Source organism: Cicer arietinum, chromosome 8, assembly GCF_000331145.2.
Source record: "Cicer arietinum cultivar CDC Frontier isolate Library 1 chromosome 8, Cicar.CDCFrontier_v2.0, whole genome shotgun sequence".
Lineage (NCBI taxonomy): Eukaryota > Viridiplantae > Streptophyta > Magnoliopsida > Fabales > Fabaceae > Cicer > Cicer arietinum.
In genome coordinates this window covers 7,510,749-7,530,009 of record NC_021167.2, presented here as the reverse complement: position 1 = coordinate 7,530,009, position 19,261 = coordinate 7,510,749, and the positions used below count along the sequence as shown (strand labels likewise).

The 19,261-nt window shown below is 31.1% G+C and overlaps 3 protein-coding genes across 5 annotated transcripts; 2 read left to right on the top strand and 1 right to left on the bottom strand.

The window, feature by feature from the left end:
* Positions 1-915: 915 nt before the first annotated feature.
* LOC101502823 (F-box/kelch-repeat protein SKIP25) lies at positions 916-3,787 on the top strand. 3 transcript variants are annotated; one of them, XM_027337657.2, is made up of 2 exons: positions 916-2,317; positions 3,477-3,787. In XM_027337657.2, exons 1-2 carry the CDS (start codon positions 929-931, stop codon positions 3,486-3,488), a joined length of 1,401 nt encoding a protein of 466 aa, XP_027193458.1. In that variant the 5' UTR covers positions 916-928; the 3' UTR covers positions 3,489-3,787. The 3 variants fall into 3 exon arrangements, with proteins under 3 accessions (XP_027193458.1, XP_027193457.1, XP_004512365.1); XM_027337656.2 differs by lacking the exon at positions 3,477-3,787 and adding an exon at positions 2,573-3,053; XM_004512308.4 differs by lacking the exon at positions 3,477-3,787 and having other exon boundaries at positions 918-3,053.
* A 2,184-nt stretch (positions 3,788-5,971) lies between these two features.
* LOC101502517 (phytochrome-interacting ankyrin-repeat protein 1-like) lies at positions 5,972-8,705 on the bottom strand. The gene is made up of 3 exons (XM_004512307.4): positions 8,018-8,705; positions 6,607-6,778; positions 5,972-6,504 (listed from the first exon to the last, which is right to left on the bottom strand). Exons 1-3 carry the CDS (start codon positions 8,147-8,149, stop codon positions 6,290-6,292), a joined length of 519 nt encoding a protein of 172 aa, XP_004512364.1. The 5' UTR covers positions 8,150-8,705; the 3' UTR covers positions 5,972-6,289.
* A 1,756-nt stretch (positions 8,706-10,461) lies between these two features.
* Positions 10,462-13,171, top strand: LOC101501875 (trihelix transcription factor GT-3b-like). Its single transcript, XM_004512305.4, has 2 exons — positions 10,462-11,027; positions 12,232-13,171. The coding sequence occupies exons 1-2, from the start codon at positions 10,698-10,700 to the stop codon at positions 12,814-12,816; spliced, it is 915 nt and encodes a 304-aa protein (XP_004512362.1). The 5' UTR covers positions 10,462-10,697; the 3' UTR covers positions 12,817-13,171.
* The last annotated feature ends 6,090 nt before the right edge of the window (positions 13,172-19,261 follow it).

Genomic DNA, 19,261 nt, shown 5'->3' with positions numbered 1-19,261 from the left:
TCAATATATTATTACTCTTTTTATTTATAAAATATTATATTAAAATTTCACATAACTGGTGATTTATCTATACTTTTTTTTACTCAATGATTTATCTACTTTTATCTTTATAATATTAATAATGATATATTTTTCAACAAAATCCCACCAGTGAAACTTTAAAAATCTAACACAAAAATTACATCATATGTATTAATTTCTAAAACACAAGTACTTGCATAATTGTGATAATAGGAAAAAAAGATATTTAGTTAAACATTTCAATAGTTGATTCGAGTAATAAATGATTCAAACACTTTAAATAAATGATAAAAAAATTTTGATCTTTAACTCTTGTATATAGAGAAAACTTTAAATTATAAAAGAAAAGTCACTAATCAAACCACAACATAGATTAGGCAACACTAAACAATATCACTTTTATTTTTCAATAGAAGTAAAAAAAATTCATTATTAATTTGTATACTTTTGTGTGTATAAAAGTTTAATTATTTCACAAATAATTTAAAAGTGTATCTTTATACATAAAACTATAGTATGGAACTCTCCATTAAAAAAAACCATGATGAGAATCCCAACTCCCCTATATTGCCAATTTTCTTAAAACTTTGAAGCCTCTTTTATCTTCAAAATCTAAAATGACCGGATTTAAGAACTGATAAATTTTTTAAGAACTGATAAATTTTTTACGGTAAAACATTTGATAAACTTTGTAAGGTAGGGGGTATATTATTTGTAGACAATGGGACTAGAGTCTAAAGAGAAAGAAATTGAGATTTTTTAATAAAAAATAAAAATCATACATGTAGTAATAAAAAAAACGTGAAAAGTGATATAGATAGTAGCATTGAATTATGGACTATGGATATTTATTATTGCTATTATTGGACAGCATAACAGTTGAAAAGGTAGCATGTTTGTTTAATGAATGAAAAAAGCTGAAATCGGTACTGTCCCCTTCTCTCTTACTTTAGCTTTTCATTTCAAAAAGCCATTCTTTCTTTCTTTCTTAACTCACCTCACATCACCAAACTCCACATGTATACACCCACAAGCAAACAATCCCTTAACCAAACACCCTTACCAAACCCCACTTTCTTTCCTTCTTTATCTAACTTCTAATCTCATACATAATCCTCTTAATAAAACCCAAAAACACTTTCTCATGTCATATCATACCCCTATTAATTTCATGGCCAATTCATGTACCTCGTCATCGTCAAATTGCAATCCAACTTCCTCCACCACCACCACCACTGCCATCAAACGCCAAAAGCACCACCACAACCACAACCCTCACCCTCCTCTCATACCAGGTCTCCCTGACCACATAGCTCAACTATGTCTCTCTTCAATCAACCCTTCTCTTCTCTTCAAAGTATGTCACTCATGGCGTAGACTCATATATTCCCCTTCTTTCCCTCCTTTCCTTTCTCTCTACGCAATTCTCTCTCCACCAAAATCACACCATTTCAACTCAATTCAATTACACAACTTCGACCCAATATCAAACACCTGGCACACACTCCCTCCACCACCACAACCACTCCACCACATCCTCCTCCACCACCCTTCCTTCCTCTCCCGCAATCTCTCCGTCCAATCAACCACCGTCTCCGACAATCTCATCCTCCTCGCCGCCACCACCCACAACCTCTCCCCGGCACTCTCCCAACCTTTAATTTTCAATCCATCAGAGGGCTGGTCGTTCGGACCAGCTCTCTCCACACCACGCCGCTGGTGTGCTCTTGGCACATCAAACAACGTGGTCTACGTGGCAAGTGGTATCGGGTCCCACTTTTTCATCGAAGTAGCTAAGTCGATGGAAAAGTGGGACCTGAGTAAAAACAACTGGGAGTCAAAAACGGAGATGAAGGACGGAAGGTTTAGTAGAGAAGCGGTGGATGCTGTTGGATGGAGAGGGAAGCTTTGTATGGTGAACGTGAAAGGCGATGCGGCGAAGGAAGGAATTGTTTATGACGTTGAAGAGGACACATGGAAGGAGATGCCGGAGGGGATGTTGTTAGGGTTTAGAGGACCGGTAGCAGCGATGGAGGAGGAAGTGATGTATGTGGTGGATGAAGCTAAGGGTATTTTGAGTAGATATAACTGTGAAGATGATGTTTGGGAAGAGATTTTGGAGTCTCCGAGATTCAAAGGAGCTGAACAAATCGTTGCGAAACGAGGGAAAATTTGTGTGGTTTCTGTTGCTGGGATATCCGTGGTTGATGTAGAGGTGGCGCCGCCGAGGATTTCAGTGGTTGAGTTGCCGGAAGGGTTTGAAGCGGTGGCTGTTCATATTTTACCGAGGATGCCGGTAACTGATTTTTCTGTTCAAAGTTGAGTTCAGTTAGTTTTATTTTTTTTTTAAAGAAAATATAATTAAAATTGAAGGATAAAAATCTAACATTTTTTGTGAAAAGAAAAAAAGTATTTTTTAGTTGTACTTGAGTTGGAATAGTGATATATTTTGTTTTGACATTAGATACTTGAAATGAAAGCCGAAAGTGAAAATTTGTCTGTAAGCGTGTTGCGTAAGAGATTACTAATTTTTTTATTATTTTTGACTTAGTATGTGCGTGAGGATATTGAAATTAATGATTTGTTTATAAAGAAAAGGTGGGGTGGTGGCATTGGCTAATTCAATATAAATATCTCTCTTATTTGTATATATTTACTATATTGCCCTTGTCGAGCGGCAATATGGTATGTGCATTCACGTGGCGATTGGATTGGAGGTGTTACGAGGTGAGGGATGAGATTGTCCATCGTTATCAGACAATGAGTATACTTGTATTTATATCTTGGATATGAAATCAGACAAAATCATGTTGTGCCTGTTTCAATGGATAGATGAATGAGGTGTATTCACAAATAAGTTACTCGAGTTTTCAATGGTCAAATGTGGTTTGACCAAAATTTTATGATGTTTGATTTTTAGGATGGGAAGCAGTTTTAGTTTGAGAATTATAATTTTAAGCTTTTGTAATTATATTTATCTTTCACATTGAAGTTTTTTTAGAAGTCGCAATATACTTTGATTATTTAACTCATCTTTGAGCTATATAAGACCATTTCATATTTAGATTAAACTATTGTTTGGATTGTCACACTGATTTTTTTTCATCCCAATATACGTTGAGATAAAAAAAAATTAGACCATCTTATTCTAACTTTACACAACTTTTGTATCCGTGTTAAAATTGTGTTGTCATTTTTACACTCAAAGTGGATTTTGATTTAAAATATCCAAACAATACAAATTCATGTCAACATATCTAATATAAATAATTTTACATTCAATTAATTCTCAACTAAAATTAATTTAATCAATATCAATTTCATTACTGCATAATCAAACATGCATTAAGGTGGTCACTCTCCCTCCTTAATTAGTTGAAAAGTGATGAAACTATAAACCCAAGTTGCAAGTTGTGTGTATGAAAATGGATGGGTGTCTTGTCCATTGATTTCAGAATCTGCGGTAGCACGAGTCGTCCAGCTAGCACTAGCAAGGGGGGCAGTATGTTGTGGGACCAAGTTTTAATGCATATGATATGAGCCACAACATTAGATGATTAATTCTACAAGAAATTAACTTCATGCAATTGTTTGCTTGCTTTCCAAAAAATATTGCATGGTCCTGCTCTATCCGTTTTGGTTTGGCCTCTACATTAAGATAGATGATATGGAAATAGTAATGTGAAGATACAATTTTGGTGGCGCCTGATGTACACAAATTCATAACTATGGCACATGTGCTTCACTGTTTTTCTTAGGGTGTAGATATTTGAAAATATATCTATATAGCAACCTTCATATACCCTCTGGATCTAAAATACTTTGTTACTTGCATTTTAACTAAAACTCTTTAGTATTAAATTATAAAAATTACAAACTAAAGTATTTACCTTATCTAAATATTTTAAATTAGTAAGTATTATATATATAACAAGCATTCAATAATAAATCTATAAATTTGCAAATTTAAACTTATATAAAAAATTATACATTATATTAATTGATTACAATTTTAATTTATTTGATAATACCGACTAAAGTTATAAATCACGTTAATAACACAAATTATTGCCATATACTACATAGATTTTTGTAGACAAAACTACTTAATTACATATATTTTTATTGATATACTTATATACTAATACAAATAAATTTTATACAGATGTGGAGTGTAGTGGGTAGTAAGATTTATGCCCTCTCATTTGTTTTTAATAATGTAACCGCTTAAGCTATTATCTCGAGCTAACTAAACTATTTAAAATATTAAACTCATCGAACAATTATACATAGCTATGTTAAAGTTGGACTTTCAAAAGGCTTTCTATACCCTAAATTGGAGATTTATTGATCATATAGTAGAATTAATAAACTTTGGATTTGGATCAAGGTGGAGATGATAGATAAATAAGAGAATTGTACCGTGCACCTCCTTAATTGTACCTCTCACCTTTATTTTTCTTTAAATACCATTTTATTCTTTTTATTTTTTATAAAATCATAAATAAAAAAATTACCACTCTATTTCTCAACTCTATTTTCGAAAATTATAAAATCTTCTTAAATATTCGAAAATTATAAACTTTCGAAATAATAAAGTGAATTTTTTTTTATATTTTCGAAAGTTTTGTTAACTTTGAAACTTTCAAAAATTTAATTTTCCAAAAAACTTTGAAAACCAATCTTCGAAACATTTGATAAATATCAAAGTTTTGAAATGCTATTTTCCAGAATCCTCTTAAACTTTCGAAACTTTGGATAAATTTGAAAGTTCTGAAGTGTGATTTTTCAGAAATCATCAAAACTTTCGAAAGTTTTGATGAATTTGAAACTTCCGAAACGTGCTTGAAACTTTCAAATTCTCGAAATACATAATTTTTAAAATTTTCAAATTTTTGAAGTAATTCAATTTCAAAAATTTCAAAAAATTTGAAACTTTCAAAAGTTTCAATTTATTTCAAAAAATATTTGTTGTCTGTTATAATTAAAATTTTATTTTAAAAAACAAATTTATAATATTATTATCAATTAAATTTATTACTATTTTTGAAATTAAGTATAAAATTTATTACTATAAATTTATTATTATTTATCACTATTAATTTGTTACTATTTATTACTATTAATTTATTAATAAAAAAAATACATTTCAAAACTTTCTTCTCAAACTTTCGAAGTTAGTTTCGAAAGTTTTATTGAAGACCAAACTTCCAAAACAATTTCAGAACTTTCCATCAATACCAAAGTTTCGAAACTGAAAAACTTCATGTTTCTGAATTTTACATTTCAAAACTTTCAGATTGTTAGAAAGTTTCGAAAGTTTCCACATTTCAAAAGTTTCGTATTTATGAAAATTTTCAAATGTTTCAAAATTTTGGGAAAAAATAAACTTCGAAAGTTTCATGTTCATGAAAACTTTCGAAGATTTGAAAGATTAATGTTTTGAAAATTTCAAAGTTTATCTTACTTTTAGATTTCGAAAGTTTCAAATGTTCAAATGTTTACAAATGTGACTCAGACAATTCAAACTTTAGAAAAAAATAAATGAAAAAAAAAAGAAGAAAACTTTTTTGGAGTTTTAATAATAATATTATAGGCAATCTAATATTTTTCATAAAATGGAGGTGGAAGGTACAGGTGGAGAGGGTGGAGAGGTGCACAGTACAAAACTCGATAAATAAATGTACAAAACTCGATAAATAAATGTCCATCATCTAAGTAGATAAACTACTGGCAGGAAGTTTGTGATGCAAATTGATTAGTTTGGGATCCAAAAGCCCAAGCCATATATAAGAGCTAGGTGGTAGAAATCAAATAATATTTTGGAAGGCTAGAGTACCAAATTCAATTTATAATAAAGATGTGTAATATTCTTTATACTAAACTACCTGTTCAAAATAAACAATCTAATATATTTTAAATTTCAATCTATGAGTTAACAAAAACTAAATCCAGAAAAACTTCTCCCAATTATTCAAAAGCAAACACGCCTTAAAATTAGACAACTGTAACAACGATGTCAGTAACAAAACAATACTCCATTACAATGGTACCCACGGCTGGGCCTGGAAATAAAGCATCTTGTGCACACACCATGAACAAATGACTAGACACATTAATAACCTTATAACGTTGTTTTCATCCAACATATTCAAATAGTAACACATCCCAAACTTCATGCAACTCATGCATAATAAGTTTTTTTATTTCAGTTCTACATTTATTCATGCATGAGAGCCACACATCAAGCGAATCCCTGAAAATCAAACTAACTTTCAGAGCTGCAAGATGTCTCTCCCGGAGATAATTCTTCCTGTCGAAGTCGTTTCATTTCCTCATAGGCCCATTCAAGTCCTGGGCAGTAATGAAGAGGAGGATTAAATCTGCTATCATTGATATCAGGTGGCAAGAATGCTCCATTCTCTACCAAGAATTTCACGGCATCCCTCCTCCTTTCTTTAGCTGCAATGTGGAGCGGCGTCCCTGGTAAGGAGATAAACAAAACCATGAATATTAAAATTAGAATTTTGAATGTAGACAGATATATTAGTATTGAAGTGAACAAAGGAAGCAGAAAAAACTTACAGCCACAAGCACCCTTAGTTCGGGCATCAATATTGGCACCACGCTCAAGAAGTTCATCCATCACTCCGAGGTGACCACCTTCGGCAGCAAGGTGGAGAGGGGTCACCCCTTTAGATTTAGGGCCCCATGCAGTCACATTCACGTCCATTCCTTCGTTGAGAAGCTTTTTTACCTGCTCAAAAACACTATAAGCAGATGCTTGCATGGGATAATTTTACAAACTTAAAAACCCTTTTGCTCCAAATATGAAAAAATTTAAATCTTAAATGAATAATAAATCATAAATAATCCAACTGTTCCCCAATCATCAACTAAATAAGGGGGGAAAATTAAGCCCTACAGTAATCAGAATCAAAATGTAGTAGTTTGTAAATACAGCAATGAAGCCATAAAGGGTGACCAGAGCACAAGGTTTCAGCTCCCAACATGCATTGGGGAAATGCACCCACTGTTGCATATAGCAATATCCAGATGATAGCTGTTTACACAACCAGAGCTGTGCCAACAGGTCATAAGACCTGCTGCAACCTCATTGGTTGACATTGCACTAACCATTCCATTCACCTTCTATAAGAGCTGTATAGAATATAGAATATTTATACTCAAATATAATGTTAAGTCCATTTGAATAAAACAGTGAAACTTCCTAACTAACTGCCACCATCTATGGGTATTGCCCGTCCACGCAAACACATCAAATGAACTTGTCATCCATAGTAATCTTCCAAATGCTCAATATTATAATCTTTAGACAACTGCTTAGCGGGTAGTGACTTTAACTTGCCCCACCCTACACCAGAGTCACACTTCTAGTCGGTAGAATATCCACTCTTTAAACAAATTCACCAACCCTGCAGCACCCCCTTCACCCATAACTGCTGATCGCAAATCTACCGACAACCCCTCTCAATGATTTGATCTACCCAATTGGTTTTCAATCATTAGTTATCGGCCCATGAATACAGCACCACGTAGAATTGTTTTGCACCTTGTTTGCCACACCACCAAGCCCCTCTTTTAGTTTTAACTCTAAACTGTCCACCACGGACAGGGTACTACTACTGACAATCACATTCAATGGTTCAATCTCCTCAATGGCTTTTGATCATTAAGTTATTTATCCAATTATCCCTTCACAGCATGCAGGAATCATTATAACTCAAATTTTCAATCAACCAATAAACTAAGTCTCACCCTCAAACATTGCCAAATTAAGTTCAGTAAAGCGGACACTTCAGTTTTACCTTCTTTCACATTATCTTATCTTCATGCACATCAAAAACAAACTTTCCCTTATAATAAAACATTCATTTTTCCAATTTTATCCACAAAATTTAGTAACCAAACACAGTTAATTTGTATGCAAAAACAAAAACAATGAGCCTATGAAAAAGAGGAGAGAATAACTTACCAATTTGATATCACCTTTCCGCGCAAAAACATGAAGTGAGGTCCAACCTCTGTCATCAGTATCAACCCCAGGCCTCAACAACCTCCTTCTCGAAGGGCTTCGTCTCAACGAAATTGGCCGCTCCTGAAGCATATCTCTAACAGCAATCGACGCAAAGACAGCAATTTTGAAAATCAAAATAATAAAAACTGAAAAAAGAAAATCCCAAACCCTAGATTCCCAACGTGGATTGAATTGGATTCTAATACAATCAGATTAATCTAAATCGATAATCCTCCGTCAAAATGAAAACCCTAAAAACATACACGGAATCTGAAAAAGACTCCGAATTTACATGATTTTGAATGAGAACTGAAATTCAAGAAAAAGGGTTTCTGAAAAGAGAAGCGTGAAGGTAGTTAAAGGAAGAGAATTAGCGAGCGGGAAGGGAGTGATTTGCCAAACAATAAGGTGCGAAGGGATTCAAGCCGGGACCAAAGACGCGAAGGTTATGAACGACAAAGATTGGATTCATTATACTCAGTAATCGAATGATGAAAGAGGGGTAGTAGAAGAGGAAGGAAAAAGTAGGGAATCGGAGTCAGATGAAACCTTGCTTCATTGAAACGGAAGGAGAATGCAGAGTTGAAGGTGAATGAGGAATGGAATGTGAAGGTGAATGAAACCCTAGCATAAGACGGAGATTATTGAGAAATTCTTATCTAAATAAATATTCCTTATTTATTGATCAATCCATTATATTTAATTAAATTAAAATTATATTTTTGACTCAAAATTAAAATTTTTTATATTCGTAACTTTTAGAGATTGATAAAAGGTATGCACAATATATATATATATATATATATATATATCACATTATTCAATTGAGATACTTAAATGTTTAATTTATATATGATATTTTAGGTTCGAATATATTTTAATTATCTATTTATATGTGAATTATTTTTTATCACTTTATTTATAAAAAAAATATTATTTTACATTCTTTTACAAATAAATAATATTTTACACTGATGATTAATTATAATATTTTTAATTTAAATTTTGATTAATAGTTACAAGTGTAAACTATATATAATGTTTTTCTGTAATCCTTTGGTTAAACTGGCACATATGTGATTTCCAAAAATATAATTATAAATTTAATATTTTCATTTTTATTAGTAATAAAACATTACACAGATCCATTTTTTTTAAATAAGAATAGATCACATTCAAGAAAACACCAATAAACAAAACTAAAAATTCATTAAAAAGACAATCAAACTTCTATTAGCTAACACGGTGAAGGAGGAAAAATAAAAAATATGATCGGTTAGATAAAAAAAATAATATAAAAATAACATAAAATGTCTATTAAAATAATTCTTCAAAAAGTAAAGATACTATAACTTGAGAGAATGATATCAATGTTTTGAAATCCTTTTGAAAAAGTTAACTCCAACCATTATAAATTGTCTAAAATTTTGCCATTGAGATTAATCTATTATTATTATTTTTTTTTTAGTACTTTTTTTGTATCAAAAAGAAAACTTGGATAAGCCGAAACAAATTTAGTCTGTAAATTTTTTTAATATTTCATGTTTGATCTCTATAAAAATTTTCATCAACCTTTGTTCTTAATAAAATTTTGTTTTTATTTATTGTCTCTACTTTCAAGTCAATTTACGTGTTTTTTTAATTTTTGAATAATTTATTACAGTTATTTTAAAATATTATACATATGACTTACAAAAACTTAGAATTTTTTAATAAAAAAATAAATTAAATATAAATTTTTAATATTTTGGCGATTAAAACTTCAAATTTATTTTATTTTTTGTTAAATAATTCTAAAACTTTTATGGGAGATATTTATACAATACTCTAAATTTTTTTGCATAAAACTAACTCTAAATTTAAAAAATTTACATAAGATGAATAAAAATGAAGATAATTTTTTGGAGACTATAACTTGAAGAATTTTTTTATAAAGATTAAAAAATATAGAAAATTTATAAAAACTACAAATTTATTTAACTTATATTATTATTAGAGTTAAATATATTTATATCCTCTATAAAATTTTAACAAACTATTTTAATCACATTTAAAATAAAAACGACATAGAAGGAAGAATGCTATTATGCTAAAGACTTGATGAAAAGATAAAAACTTCATTGATACTTACAAGTTCAAAATTGTTTAATCTCTATAAACTAGACGGTCTTCAATTCAAAATTAGAAATAATAATATTGGAACCAACTTATTAAGTATTTAAGAGAACATGAAGTAATTTCGAATGACCTTCCTTAATAAAATCATTTACTGTGGCGTGAAGATGAAATTATTAGTTCTCTTGAATATTAAGCATAAAAGCCAAAGTATCCTCAACCAATTATGACCTATAAGTTAATATTATTATTATTTATTATTATTAGGAGTGATCAAATATTACTCTCTTCAATAACATATTTTACACGATAAATTTGACAAAAGAAAAATTAATATAAAAATGTTTTAAAATGGTAATTTCGATTTAGCTCAGAGCAGAAGATTATTTAGCAGTGTAATTGATCCTCCTATTTGTTTCGAGGCTTCTAGGATTTAGGTGCAGCACTCCCAATTTTTGTCAACCCTAATACCAAATTCACTTTCGTTTGCATTGATACGACGTCGTAGTGTCAAGAAAACGCAATGTACGGAGTTGGAGGAGACGATGCCCTGCCTGCTCGCCTCGGCATAGTAACGCCATCCATGCTGATTCCGGTAACGCCGTCGATGATTTCCCGCGACATGTCTCCGACGCCGGCGAGGGAGGAGAGGCTTCCAGCTCAACCGCAGTGGAGTCAGCAGGAGACGAGAGAGTTTATAGCTATACGCGCGGAGCTGGAGAGGGATTTCACTGCGTCGAAGAGAAACAAGACGCTTTGGGAAGTGGTGAGTTCCAAGATGAGAGAGAGAGGGTATAGGAGGAGCCCTGAACAATGTAAATGCAAGTGGAAGAACCTTGTTAATCGCTATAAGGTCCCTCTCTCTTTAACATTTTATCTGTTTTCGTTTGATATTTGGGGCTTTTTTCAATTCATAATTATAATAATTGATCCAAATATGCTTATACAATGTCTAATAATGTAGTACCAGTACTTCTTTTTGTTTCATATTAAGTGCAATATTTAGTGTCCCATATTATTTGTCTCTTTATATTATTGAGGAAGCAATTAGTTTTTCCACTACTATACCCTTATTTTTGTAAATAAAACTCATTTTATCATTGAAATCAACAATGGCTAATCATTTCCATAAATGTGTGCACAATCCAAATGAAACACTTATAATGAGACACGGGAGTACTTATGAAGCACAAATATTGGACACACGACATTAATATGTAGACATCGAGAATAATTTAAGAAAATGAAAGTGATTGAATGTAACTACTTGTGTTAGTGTCGCGTCGAATACTAGACACAACTTGAATTTGAAGTGTGGGTGCTACATGAGACATATATGTCACCTTTTTTTGTTGATGATCATTTTGTTTGTTTTGCAGAAGGATCAATAATGCATCTATTCTAGCTTTATATCCAACATTTGTTTTTAGTACCATTTGGACTAGTTAAGAAATAATGAAATATGGTGCGATTTGCTTATGGACCATAATACTGGATTCAGTTCATATATATGGAACTTTATGTGATGATGTGATTTGGTTGGAGAGTGTGTTTTTTTGTTTTTGTCTAAAATTCAATAAACCCCTTCCAACTAAGGGTAAAATAAAAAAACCCCTTCCAACTAAGGGTCGTATGCAGAAACATCAATGCTTACAAATTGAAACTCACCAATAGAGCTCCTTCATCAGTCCAATGGTTGAGTTGAGACATCTGAAAGAGTTTTAAAAGAAGGTTCATAGTTTTGGCTACTAACATGACATATTTACAACTAACATTTGCTTGTTAAAAAACCAATATAGCACCTTCAACTCGCCAAAACAGCTACACTAGCGTAGTGCATATTGACCTCCCCTTTGCATATGCATAAAACCCGCTAATATGTGTGATTTGGTATTTGGTGAGTTCGTGTAATCATGTTGCTGGGTTAGTTTTATTGTATAATATGCAGCTACGATTCAGTTTTCTTTTATTTGAGAATGCAGAAAAGTGCCATGTTTTGAATACCTGGAATGTTTGCTTTACTAAGTAATGAAAATCACGTGATGAGATTTATGCAGGGAAAAGAGACATCTGATCCAGAGCATGGCAAGCAATGCCCATTTTTTGAAGAATTGCATGCTGTTTTCACCCAAAGAGCCCATAACATGCAACGGTTACTTCTTGAATCCGAAACTCGTTCAGCTCAAACAAAAAAAGGAGTGAAAAGATTAAGTGTAGATCGATCCTCAGAGGAATTTTCAGAAGAGGATGAAGTTGAAGACGACAGTGAAGACGAGAGACCTGCGAGAAGCAATAACCGTAAAAGGAAAGCTGGCAAAATTGCAATGGAGAAGCCTTCAAGGGCAAAAAGTACATGCAGTAGTACTAGTGATATTCAGGATATGCTCAAGGAATTTTTCCAGCACCAGCTAAGGATGGAGATACAGTGGAAGGAGATAATGGAGAGGCGTGCACATGAAAGACAGTTGTTTGAACAGGAATGGCGGCAGTCGATGGAAAAGCTTGAGAGGGAGAGATTAATGATTGAACAGGCGTGGAGGGAGAGAGAAGAGCAGAGGAGACTGAGGGAAGAGAGTAGGGCAGAGAGAAGGGATGCTTTGTTGACGACCCTTTTAAACAAACTCATTCATGAAAGTAACTAAATGAGTCAAATGGTTTGGTTTCTTCTTAGCTAATTTATTTGTTGTTTCAATTTAATATATGATTCTACGTCTGGCCGAGAAAGAACTAGATTTCACAGTAGCTTTTGATTACACAGAATTTTGGAAAGGAGTAAGTATTTGGTGAATGAAGTAAAGGAGTTAGGAGAGGATTTGAATATTATAGGAGTACATGAACTTTTTCTTTTGAAAGTTGATGCAGGAAAAGCATTTTGTATTTGATTATTTAGGGATAATCTCTTTGGCATTAAGTCCAGGGATATGTTGTTGTAAAACATATATTGTTTCTGTATGATTTTCTTATTCTATACATACCATATATATTTGCCTTTTGTAATCCCTGAAAGAGACCTTGTTTAACATGCATAACTTTTTATGTGATGCATGGTAGGATGACTTTTTTTGTTTGTATTCATGCGACTGGAATCAATTCTAAAGAATTGTGTCCAATCAATTCAGAATTAAAAAAATTACAAATATGGTTGGAAGTTCAGAAATTTTAATAGTGAAAGACAACACATACATTTTACACCTCTGATTTTGCACGCTCCTACAATATATGGCTGAGTTTATAGGCGTTTCAAATTAACATTACATCCTGATGGTAAGTTTCAACATGCTAGAAAAATATAGGATCATAGGAGGAACCAAATATGCAGAACAATTAATATTGAATTGGAGGCCTTCTATTCTTGAATTTGCTTCATCTTTCTATCTATAGTAAATAGATCCCTTATTGATCCATTGCAGCAAATCAGGGACTGTTATAAGCAAAAATATTCTTTAGTAGTGAAAGCTAAATTGAGGTATTCAATTTTGAAAAGAAACTAGTTCTTATTGTTGTTGCAGCAAAATTCTTAGTTATCATGATGCTGTAAGTGATGTGTACGTCACCTGTTAAGTCTATATAATGTGAAATGAACTCTTGAGTATTGTGTTTGCAATAGACCAAGCCAAAACTTGACATCAAAGACCACAACATAGCGGCCACTGCAAAGAAGATGTCAAGTTTTGGTTTGGTCTACTCACAAACACAATACCACATTTCCGCCATGTAAATTAAAGAGGCTTGTGAAAACTGAAAGAGGCTTATGATAGCTAGTGAAGTAGGAAAAGAAATGAATGGATGTAAATGAAAGAGGCGAAGAAGTTAATTCATAGACAAGGGAGAGTGAACCATAGAAAAAAAGCAACAAATTCAACAAAAGCCAAACATACACTCTGAAAATCAAATTGTAGATGCAGGACCACTTGCAACATAAACACAACTTAAGGGCATGGCATTACACAAACCATGCAAATTATTAGCTGAGCATAGTCTAGAAAAGGATAAGCATTACAAAGAGTGCCAAACTCAATTTCCTTGAAGAGCCAAACACAGATTGACTTTACACGACATCCTATTTAAACTTTACTACCATTAATTATATATGAATCCAATTGGAACAGTATTAGTACTTGGGCAATGACAAATTAACATTGAGTACTCATTACACTAAAAAACTATTTTGAGGCATGGATTACATTTTGTTTTCTGTCATTTATTATTTAACTTGGAGTTTTTACGATTTTGTGATAAATGATAGTTACACACTGCTACAAATAATTCACCTAGATGAGTTGATGTGTGTGTTTTTTTGTTTTATGCACCATTTATAGCATACCATCCAAATGAAGAAAGTAGCACAGAAAACCCGTGAAACCGTGGGCTGTGTCAAGTGTTGGTTCCTGTCACCTTTGAATTCAATACCAAAAGTATACCTGCAAGCCTAGCAAGTACTACAAGAAAGCAAATAAATTTATAGCATATTCGTGCGCATGTGACATTACATTCCAAACAATATTTTGCAGTAAATATTCATGATTACAAAAGCATGATTGTAAAAAAAACCAAACAACAAAATTAAAGCTAAAAGCTAGATCAATCCTAGAAAAATAAGAACTTGAACTACGGGGTGTAGACAACTATTTTTTATCTGCAAGTGTAAAAACTTGTGTATTAGTGCAGAAGAATAGTCTTCTGACTATGCTGGTGTTCCTATTCTAAGTTTTCTCATTTTTACACCTTATTTAGTGACTAAAAGGATTTCATCTTTCATTTGAACATCAAACATTATAAAAATGGATAAGGTTTTAAAAAGTTTATAAGAGTGATACTCCCTTGTCTTACTAACCGATTTTGTAAAAATGTGTTTACCTTTAATTAAATATACTAAAATAGTTAACAAACTTTAATTTAAGTTGAATCAATCTGAGAGAATCAAATTTGACCTCTAACTAAAACAGTAATTAACCAAATTTTACTTATCATTTGACCGAATACCAACATACCAAAAAGTTTGAGAACCAAAAGTTAGACAAAAAATAATATTTATTATACCCTATTTTGTAGAATTAGAAGTGCACAATAATTAGAGGTGAACAGATTAAAATGATATTCAAACCAGCATGTGAAGGTTGTAAGTCCAACGTGAAGATTAACATGATATCACTCACCCAAAAACAGAAAGGGAAGAGTTAGATCTATTTTCCTGAAGTTGACACTTAAAATTATATTTATATATATGATTAAAATATATAGTTAGAAATAACTCTATCCAATAGAGGTTGGTGCTAAAAAAATTCCATGATTCCAAAACATTATGAGAGTGATGCAAAGATCAGATCTAGTGTTGCAAAAACAGAAAAAAGATAGGAGATGAAAAAAGAAGAGAATACAAGGTACATAAGGGTAAAAGGATTTAAACGACCTCAATGTTCATAAGTGAATTACAACAACAAAAGAAAACTAACATTCCACCTTTTTAGTATAACCATAATATTTTTCAATTTTGCAGTTCCTTATTGTTGTTTAGAGTCTCGCCTAAGAAGGCGGTGTAAAGGGATATTACTTCATCATGTAATGTTGCAGACTTCATTAAGTTGGTCTACATTGATACAACCGGATAATATTCTCATAAAGATTGAAACATCTTACAATAATGCACATTGAAAAAAAATATTAAACATGTTGCAATTTGGCTTAGAAGCAGAAACATAGAGACACCTAAGAGAGCAAATTTTCTTTTGGAACTTTTATACTGTTTGCTCTAAGGATCGTCACTAGCTTGACTCTGCAGGAGGTTTTTCCTTTGGATGTTTGGAAGCATAATGATCAGCGAGTTGGTTTGGATTTGCAAGTTGGACCTGAAAATGAATGTGCAAAAACAGTATGAAGAATCCTGATACACACAAAAAGTACTCACTAGGCTCTATATCATATTTGAAACTGTAGAACATCTCCACAAACACACGGTTCAATTACATCAGAAAAGCGACGAAATTGAATAGGTCGATTAACCTATTTAACCATAGTATCACACTAGCACGGTCGCCAGCTGAATGACCACCACCAAGATATACACGATTCTTTGAATTTAATCAAATAACGTTTCAGAAGTAAAATTGTAAAAATGGCACCATTCAGAGGCCTTATTATAAAAATACAGATAATAATTTATACAAAGTAAGAACCTTAAACAAGCCTTGGAATTTAAAGACTAGGCCTTTTGTTGTGCTTAATGAAAGGGATGAGTTATTAACTTATTATCATGTGATTAGGATGTCACAGGTTCAAGTCGTGATATTAACCTCCTGCCAATGCAAGGCAAGAACTGAAATGGATTTAATCTTTCCCTGAATCCACCATGGCAGGAACTTTATAGCACAAAGTTTCCCTTTGTAGCTTCTACTGTGGTTATGACACAGTGAAAGTTCTTATTTAAAAATGTGGTAAGTCTCTTCAACTGATAGGAACCCGGATTGAAAAGTAACTGCAAAGTAGTAGTAGTATTCACTGAAAATAATAACTATTATACACAATAATCTGTATAATAACTACTCCCTCCCTCCCTCCCTCCCTCTTCCATCCTCTTACAACAAAATTGGTCGCACAATTACCTCCCTCTCTGCCACATCACATTCCTCCCCGTTCCTATATTATACTACTAAAGCTTATCATAAATCACAATAAATGAATTAATAAAGACAAAAACAAGTACTCCTATCTAAAAAATATACTTGAACAAGTGGCTCTGATATGTCCCACCAAGGCACCTACAGAAGCATGCCTAACATACATTATTGAAAAAAATACTGTGCTGAATTGCTAAAGTACACAACAAAACATGAGTTGGCAACCTAACACACAAAACCAACACAACATTATCTTCAAAAGAATAAAGACTTTTATAGCATTCTAGCTTACAATTATTAACAAATCAATAATTGAATCACTTAAAAGAGTAACCAATTAATATTTCTAGCAACATTAGAATCAATAAAGGTAAACCTTTTAAGCTGTGTTTAAAATTTAAATCATCAAAAACTGAAACAGCGATGACTCATTCAATAAAATTGTAAAACACAAATAAATTAAAAATTAAAAAGAAATAAAAGACGACCCAGATCGGTTAATTCAATGCCATAACATAACCTAACAGCAAAAGAACGAAAAATAGAGTAATTTCTAAGAACCCAATAATCAAAATTCGATCTTTTTTTTTTTTTGTTCGCATGGAAAAAGATTATGGTGAAGAAAAAGGGAAGAAAATAAACCTTGCAAATGGGACAGGTAAGTTTGAGACCAACGGCTCTGGCTTCAAGCTGAGAGCCCTTTGATTTCTGATTCTTCTCTGAGTTTCGTTTCTGCGCTTCGATCTTCTGCTTTCCTCGCGTCATCTTGTTGAATGTGTACCGTTCGATCGATCAAACTTCAAACTCGACCACCCACAGGAAAGAAGAAGAACAAGAAGAAGAAATATGAAAACAAAATACCGATTATATATATGGCAAATTCTATGGTTGCACTTGCACGAATGCTTTTTTTTTTCCTTCCTTTTTGGATTAATAAATTCGACAATTACGTTTATATATAAAAAAACGGTTACATCGAGATTTATTGATCTTATCGTCAAAATATAAATGGTATTTATATTTTTATTAATTTGCAAAATTTTAAAATTTAATATTTGATCTTTTCAGTTGGTTTTTGAATTAAAAAATATAATATATTATATTTTAAATAATGAATATACAATCTTGTGATATAAAATTATATAAATATATCAATTAAATTAAAATTTAAGTTTTTATATTATTTTATTATAATTTATGAGTAGTAATTGTTTGATATTATCTTATTATATGTTACGTCATTTAAATATATTATATTATTATTTTTAATTAAAAAATTATAATAAATATCTAAAATAATTAAATTTAAAAATAAATTAATCAAATTTATTGATTAATAAAAATATAAGAATTAAAATTTAAGTTTACTCCCTATTAAATTTTAATAACTATTTTAATCCTTTATATTTTAAATGTTTTTTATTTAGTCTATGTCGACAATTTGGTGTTGAATAGGATAACAAAAGTTTGATTGGCGTGGAAATTTTAAGTAATTTGCATGTGACAATTAACTCCACTTTAATGATTTATTTAATTATTTAATAAAATATTTTAAATTGATTTAAAAAAATAATATTTCTTAAATATTTTATACATAAAGTCAAAATACAACTATTCATAATTTATTATATAAATTATACAAAAGGTAAATATTTATCATTTATATATAAAATATGAATTTTTTATTTGAAACTTTAGCAAAAACAAAATAATAATAATTATCACATAATTATATTGATAATATATTTATTATTATATGTATTTATTTATTAGTTAGTTAATTAGATGATTTTGAATATTACATCAACCATTATATCAATGATATTTTAAATTTTGTCCTAAACTATGAATTATATGTATATTGTTTACCTTCACGTAGTAATCAATCTCACGCGACCCGCTCACATGATCCGTATAGAAGCACATGTATTTCTTTAATTTTTTTTTATAGTACCCTTAATTTCTATTATTCAATCTATTTATTTCTTTATCTGTAATAAATAATTAGAGATAATTCAAACAGAACAATACTTAACGTCACTTTGAACTTTAAAAATAACTAATAAAAAAGATCAAACATTTGTAAGATCGTGTTAACAAGGATTCTAAAACTCTTGATCAGGAAAGTCAAAAATAAAATTTTACATTGAAAAAACAATTTTTAAAGTTCTAAAAAGTTAAATACACCATTTTTCAACACAAGTATTTTTATATTTATTCCATTAATCAATTCCCTAAGAACCTTTATTAACATTTTTCTAAAACAACTTCTATAAAGGAACAAATGGTAACTCCATTCTTTTTTTTGAGGCAATAACTCCATGTTCTTGCAAATAGCTAATGTGTTAGTAACTTCATTAATTAAACAATCAAAACCCTTTTGCACACAAGTTACAATCATTAATTCACATCTTACAGTTTAAAATCATTATTTTACTCAAAAGTATATATCAAATAATAATTAACGGACTCA

What these genes read in the sequence shown, in the direction of transcription:
- LOC101502823 (XM_027337656.2), top strand. Translation starts at nt 929, where the DNA reads ATGAAAAAAGCTGAAATCGGTACTGTCCCCTTCTCTCTTACTTTAGCT. An exon ending in ATATTTTACCGAGGATGCCG is followed by an intron (nt 2,318 to 2,572) that starts GTAACTGATTTT and finishes TTTTTGACTTAG; the next exon opens with TATGTGCGTGAGGATATTGA.
- LOC101502517 (XM_004512307.4), bottom strand. Translation starts at nt 8,149, where the DNA reads ATGCTTCAGGAGCGGCCAATTTCGTTGAGACGAAGCCCTTCGAGAAGG. An exon ending in GGAAAGGTGATATCAAATTG is followed by an intron (nt 6,779 to 8,017) that starts GTAAGTTATTCT and finishes GTTTTTGAGCAG; the next exon opens with GTAAAAAAGCTTCTCAACGA. An exon ending in AACTAAGGGTGCTTGTGGCT is followed by an intron (nt 6,505 to 6,606) that starts GTAAGTTTTTTC and finishes TCTCCTTACCAG; the next exon opens with GGACGCCGCTCCACATTGCA.
- LOC101501875 (XM_004512305.4), top strand. Translation starts at nt 10,698, where the DNA reads ATGTACGGAGTTGGAGGAGACGATGCCCTGCCTGCTCGCCTCGGCATA. An exon ending in ACCTTGTTAATCGCTATAAG is followed by an intron (nt 11,028 to 12,231) that starts GTCCCTCTCTCT and finishes AGATTTATGCAG; the next exon opens with GGAAAAGAGACATCTGATCC.